Source organism: Podarcis raffonei, chromosome 16 (genome assembly GCF_027172205.1).
Source record: "Podarcis raffonei isolate rPodRaf1 chromosome 16, rPodRaf1.pri, whole genome shotgun sequence".
Classification (NCBI taxonomy): domain Eukaryota; kingdom Metazoa; phylum Chordata; class Lepidosauria; order Squamata; family Lacertidae; genus Podarcis; species Podarcis raffonei.
The window spans coordinates 26139719-26146512 of NC_070617.1; the positions used below are offsets into that span (position 1 = coordinate 26139719).

At 45.0% G+C, this 6794-nt stretch overlaps 1 protein-coding gene across 2 annotated transcripts; it reads right to left on the minus strand.

Annotated features, from left to right (window-relative positions):
• Positions 1-301: 301 nt before the first annotated feature.
• Positions 302-6794, minus strand: POP5 (POP5 homolog, ribonuclease P/MRP subunit). 2 transcript variants are annotated; one of them, XM_053370248.1, is made up of 5 exons: positions 6392-6794; positions 5095-5237; positions 3993-4142; positions 1409-1492; positions 302-543 (listed from the first exon to the last, which is right to left on the minus strand). In XM_053370248.1, the coding sequence occupies exons 1-5, from the start codon at positions 6409-6411 to the stop codon at positions 440-442; spliced, it is 501 nt and encodes a 166-aa protein (XP_053226223.1). In that variant the 5' UTR covers positions 6412-6794; the 3' UTR covers positions 302-439. The 2 variants fall into 2 exon arrangements, with proteins under 2 accessions (XP_053226223.1, XP_053226222.1); XM_053370247.1 differs by having other exon boundaries at positions 302-546; positions 6392-6792.

The following is a 6794-nucleotide window of genomic DNA, read 5'->3' on the forward strand; positions in this document are numbered from 1 at the left end:
GGGCACCAGGTTGGGAAGGACTGCTTTAGAGGAAGAACTGGATGAAAATGGAATGTCTGACTGCTCTGTTTCAGCTAGCTTGTGATAGTAAGACATTCCATTTTAAGAGATCAGGGAGTTATCAAACTTACAACACGCTCTGCGTGCAAGCAACAGGTGGGCTGCTCTCCCAAGAAAGTATTAAGCTCAGCAGGGGGACAGATACAGATGTATAGTTCTGTGGATACTAGCAGTAGCATCATAGCACAAGCCTTCACTATGAACAGGCTGCAAACCAGGTGACAGTACATGGACATAACTATTTGCTTTTATCTATTTTATTACCATATACATTAACTGCTTTAAAAAGAACTGGGGGAGAGAAATATTGATCCTTGCCAGCAAGAATCCCTCATATAAATGGCCTTGTCCTACAAGAGTCCACAGACTACTGCTTTGTTCAGGCCATCTCTGTGCTAACATCGCTGTCTTCATCGTGACTCTGAAACTGCTGCTCTCCCACAAGTGCACAGCTCTGCATCGACTTCTGGATGGCTTGTCTGTCTGCTGTGTAAAAAAAAGAAAAGTTAAACTCAAAGGACATTGTGATATACAAGGCAGTCTAGGGTGGTGCTTTTCTACCTTTGCGTTAGCCCTCTTCTACTGTTGCAAAGGATTCTGGGCAGCCTACCAGCTGTAAAGGCTAGAAACTTTTTTTAAAAACAGATTGCCTGGAAGCAATCTGCACTGCTACCCTATCCAGTAGGTATGGGTGCAGAACTGGTTATGGCCTCACCCTACATGGGTCACTTTTGAGAAAAATGGCTAGTCTCCCTGTGCTAATCAGCCACCAGCTATCATATGATTCAAAAGGAGAATTAAGGGCACACTGTGTATGCTGCCGATTCTTCATTTGCAGTCTTTTCTTGAATTCGAAGCAGCAGGCTACAAAAGTCCCTGCCAAAAGCAAGACTTGCACTTGAGCTCCCAAATGCAACCAGCCCTGGCAAGGGTTGCAATTGGTGCTGAATGCCCCACCTGCCTGAGAAATAATCTAGAGTGCACTGTAAGGCTTCTAGATGTCCCTTTATAGCTGTGGCTTGGCCCACAACCCTGCTGTTGTTATTTAATGCTCCCACAAAACTATAACAGACAGCCCTTCACCAGGTAAATACTCACGTGGCGGCAGCATGCTACCCACCACAACCAGATCAATGGAAACTCAGTAGACCCCACAACCTGTTCAGAGGGGGAGGCAGTGCCCCACCTGAACCCACTAGGAGAGAAGCAGCCTCCACATTCCACTCTGCCTCAAGCTCAACAATTAATTGTTTTAATGTTTCTTCTCACAGAGGCTCTAGCAGCTAGAGCTCTAGGCTCTAGTCTACCCTTTCTCCATTTTAACGTTGCAAGCCAAGCAGTTTGTTACCTTCATTGGAGTAATTGCGTAGCAGCAGGAGCAGCTGGTCCTTGTTGTACTGGATTAGGAATTTCTGACACCTCCGTATTGTAGCTGATGGAGGAAAAGGTGAGCATATGCATCAACAACGCCGGAAACAAAGGCAACTGTGCTTACATGCTAAAGCAGTGGTGTCCAAACTGTATACCTGAAGGAGCGTCTCCACCTCCATCATTCAGCCCAGACACTGAGACCCAGCGCTGAGGGCCTTCTGGCAGTTCCCTCATTGTGAGAAGTGAGGTTACAGGGAACCAGACAGAGCCTTCTTGGTAGTGGCGCCCGCCCTGTGGAACGCCCTCCCTTCAGATGTGAAGGAAATAAGCAGCTATTTTATCTTTAAAGGACATCTGAAGGCAGCCCTGTTTAGGGAAATTTTTAATATTTAATGCTGTATTGTTTTTAACACTTGATTGGAAGCCGCCCAGAGTGGCTGGGGAAACCCAGCCAGGTGGGCGGGGTATAAATAATAAATTTATTATTATTATTATTATTTCAAAGAGGGCCAGATTTGATGAAGTGAAGGGCCGTGAGGGCCAACCAAAGTTGTTGAGGTTTTTTTAAGGATTTTCCCCCAGGAATCCGGCGGGCTGGATTAGGCCCTTGAAACGGACTTTGGACATGCCTGTCCTACAGCAATCCTCTTGAAATTCTCTAGTGCAGTAGATTTCAACTAGTGTGCCATGGTACCCTGGGGTGCCTTGAGGGATAGTCAGGGGTGCCTCTTTCCTTCCCTCCCTCTTCTGATGCCCTCTCATGTCTCTGCCTCCCAAAGGCTTACATGGCTGTTAGTTGCAGCAGCTCCCCAAATGGTGCCTCTGCAGTGGCCAGGGGGTGCTGGTTGGCAAGAGCTGAGGTGGCCTCAGAATAAGCAAGCAAGCACTCCAGGGAGCCCAGCCAGCTAGTCCACTAGCCCTTGCTGTTGGGAATGGACAGACAAGTGGGAGGCCAGGCAGGCAGGTGTTGCACTAGCCTTTTTCGTGCTTACTGTGTGCAAGGCCTGCCTGGGAGCTGAGTGCCCGGTGCTGAAGTGCCCATGCAGGCCCAGCAGCTGCCACTGCTGTCTCTCAAGGTAAGGTGCTGGCCTCACATTCACCTTTGGCCAGTCTCCATTGGGCCACTAAGGCTGGGGGCATCCTCTTCCCAGGCCCTTGTGGGGCAGTGGGCATCAGGGTTTGGAGTTCAGAGTCCAGGGGCGGCAACAGTGGCTACCTGGAGGACGGAACACCACAAGGGTGAAAAAGGGTGAGAGGCTGCCAGCTCTGCAGGCAAGGGGTGACATAGCTGGGCTCCTGAGCCCCACAGGGGTGCTGCAGAAAGAATGCAATTGGTCAAGGGAACCATTGACCCCAAGAGGTTGATAACCTCTACTCTAGCAGGAAACCCAGAGGAGGAGTGAACTAATGGGTAAGAACATAAGAGCCCTGATGAATCAGGCCAATGGCCCATCTAGTCCAGCATCCTGATCTCAAAGCAGCCACACAGATACCTGTAGGAAACCAGCAAACAGTATTCAGAAGCACCGTTGCCTTCGACTTTGGAGACAGAGCATAGTCCTCTCCCCCATGACTTTGTCCAATCCCCTTTTTAAAAAGTCATTTAGGTTGGTGGCCATCACAAACAAGAATTCTTTCTAAGCGTTAATTCTATCACTCTGCTTTGGAACACATTTTAAAAAGAAAAGCTTGGCTAGCTTTTCAGATACATGTTAAGTGAATAACTTTCTAAGGAAATGCCTGAAGTAACTGATAGTCTTGTTTATTCTGTTATATTTTACTCCAAGAAGACCAATTTATCCTAAATATAACCCAATAAGGCAGACATGTATGTACAAAATATTTTTTGGTACTGTGATCCCATTTAGATCCCAATATGAAATTTTATAGGTAGCTCTTAGAAATATTAAATAAATACATTTTGGGGGGGAAATTTAATTGTATTTTTTTAAATCACTTTTAAAAATCACTTTTAAAAATCACTTTTAAAAATTTAACTTACATTTTTAAAGTAAGCCCATCATGTGACATATATTAAGGCCCATAAAGTTCTGAAGAGATCAGTATTTTTAGTTTTGAAGTATCTCAATTCTGGGCTGAGCTTTTAAGGTTTTTGTGTAAGGCCAAAATTGTCAATTTTTTGAAATCTGAAACCCTCATAACTCAATAAATGGGATGAGTTAAAAAAATAAAATTTTAAATTTAAACTCAGTTTTGATCATTTAACAAGTGTAGAAAATATTAAGAAAATTTGAGGCACAAAGTAAAAAAAATGAATCACCTGCTTTGGAATGACCCAAAAATATTTTTTGCTATTTAGTTATTATAAGCTGCTTTGAACAAACATCTGCTGTCATCATTACATTTGTGATATTGTTGGTGCTCAGTATACTGAATATTAGATAAGACTGAATGGCCCTGACATTGTTCACTTTCAGCAAATAATTACCACAGAAATAAAAAATCCAGGCGTCCCCATTTAAGAGACTTCAGCACACAAGAGGAGACCACTGAGCAAATTAAACTGCTGAAAAACAAGAATCCTAAAGAGCTGAGCTCACCTCCAACATATAGCGTGTTAAAGGAACAGGGATAACACTGATTCTTGTTCTCCAAGTGACTGATGAAGGGAAGAGATGAACCAAGTAGCCGATAAAAGTCCTTCCGGCAACACAACAGAACAACTCCTGTGTAAGCATTGAGGTACTTTACTGGAACAAAACAGAGAAAAGACCCTTCAAAGTTTAGCACAGGCTTTCAACAGGACAGGAGCAAAATGTAATTGTACCCCCACCCCAAAAAGAAACCCATGTTTCCTTAGCTGCTTTTAGCAGCAAGTTCGAAAATACGATGGCAAAGATATGGAAGCAGCCTATCTGTGCAGTGACTAATCATATTTAAATCCCAGTCTCAGACATGAAACTCAGTGACTGGTCTAAAGCCACCCAATATCTATAAGCAGCCCAACAACCCAGCTTGTGAGAATAAAATAAACCTCAAACACCTAACTTTTGGCACCTGCAAAGAATGAAGTCATAGGAAAAACTGCTTTTTGATTGTCTCAGAGGATTTTTTTTTAATGTTCACCAAACTTAAATCTCAAGAGCAAGTGTGATGTTCAAGTGCAACTGATATTTTCAACTTGTGTTGTAGCCTGTTCAGCTTCAGAGTAGTTTCTGCTCAGGGATATTCTGCCCCTGCCTCATCCATGCCTACCTGACAAATTACAACTGTTATCAGGCTCCCCCTATACAGATTTTCTACAAAGAGCCCCCTGATTTTTTGTAATTCATATCTTAAGACTGCTATACAAAATCATGGAGCCAAGTTAGCACTTAAGACACCAACACACCTCTGACACCAGGTATGCATAAACAGTCCCAAAACGCTAAATATATCCTGAATCTGCAGCCTTCCTGGGACTCCAGAAACAGGAGAATTGCCAGGTATTTGGGGGACCATAATATGTGGCTGGTGTGCTAGCAGGTCTGAAATTACTAGAATGGTCAATAGTTCTCAATAGAATAAAAATTTGTGTATCTTCCAAAGCACAGGACAGACAGAGAGCTAAAGGGAGATTGTAGAGGAACCCAAACTGCACAGATTTCCTTAAACAGGGGAAGTTGACACACTGGGCTGCAAAGAAAGCTCCAGAAGCCACACCTGAAAAAGCGATGGAGCAGCAGGCTAGTCCAAAGTCTCCGTGAATTCGTGCAACAGCATTTTTCACTGCGTTGTGAACCGTGCGCTCCTCGATAAGCTGCAGACAATGAGGGTCCTCGGAGATGATCTCGCAAACGAAGTATCTGCAGAGATGGAGAGAAATGGGCGTTATGGCAGAGCAAAAGGTGACGAGGTTGCTGAGCTACAAAGGGCCCATGAAACATTCACTCTGTCAGGCTCCTTCCCCAGCTATCACCTGCAGCAGCCATTCCAGTCAGGCTTACATGAGAGGAAGAGATGGGGATTAAGGGCCTCTCAATTACAGTGGTACCTCGGGTTAAGTACTTAATTCGTTCTGGAGGTCCGTTCTTAACCTGAAACTGTTCTTAACCTGAAGCACCATTTTAGCTAATGGGGCCGCCTCCTGCTGCTGCCGCGCCGCCGGAGCATGATTTCTGTTCTCACCCTGAAGCAAAGTTCTTAACCCGAGGTAATATTTCTGGGTTAGCGGAGTCTGTAACCTGAAGCGTCTGTAACCCGAGGTACCACTGTAGTTCTGCTAAAACACCAGCAACCTTGGGGGATCCTTCTCCTCAAAGTCATTTCATTCCAGCTGGTCATTGCTGGAATTCTGTAACCACGAAAATGTGACTGAGCTTGCTTTCCCTCCTCCTCCTCCCCATCCCTTTCCCCCTCCGTGCCTGTAATGTTTATTACGGGACCGCCTCTCCTGGTATGTCCCACAGAGGACCTTACGGTCTTCAAAGAAAAACATCTTGGAGGTGCTGGGCCACAGAGAGGTTGGGCTGGCCTCAACTAGAGCCAGGGCTTTTTCGGCTGTGGCTCCAATCTGGTGGAACGCTCTGTCACAAGAGACTAGGGCCCTGCGGGACTTGACATCTTTCCGCAGGGCCTGCAAGACAGAGCTGTTCCACCAGGCCTTTAGCCAGGGCACAGCCTGACTCCCTCCTTTGGCAATCCTCACAGAACTCTAGCCCAATGGTTGCCATTAATCTGATTTGAACTGATTTTATAATGAACTGATTTTAGAATGTTGTATCATTTTACTGTTGTTAGCTATATATTATTATTATTATTATTATTATTATTATTAGGACGGACATTTGTAAACCACTTTGGGAGCCTTTTTAGGCGAAGAATTTTTTTTTAAAGCAGGTTTCAAATAACTAATAAAGCAGGCAAGGCAGGGAGCAGCTAACCACAAAAGTGAATCGACCATTAGCCGCCTCAGAAAAGCGATAAGAGTTTTTTAAAAAAGGAAAGAAAAGAGCCTCACCTGTTCTTAAACCTCACCATCTCTACAGCGAAAACCCAGCTATTGTTGGACTTCCGGCGAGAGTGGGTTCATAGAGTGGCAAAAGGCCCGAACTTCCGGCACCAGTTGAGAGCCCCCATTGGCTATGTATGGGCTTCGTGAGTGGCTTCGCTCTAGCCCTTGTAATCTCTATGGCGGAAGCCCTTAACACCACAGAGATAGGAAAAGGAAGAGTGACAACATCGCTAGGCGAATCCGGGAGATTCTTCGTTGGTTTCTCTCAGCAGTTAAACTCTGTATTCTGCATCAACCGCCCGATACAAGGGGCGCTTCTGTTCATATCAACCAATAATAGTTCAGAAGAGGCGGGCTTAATAGGGAAGGGAAAAAATCACATTCCCATTGGTCACTCCTCCTCTTCCCC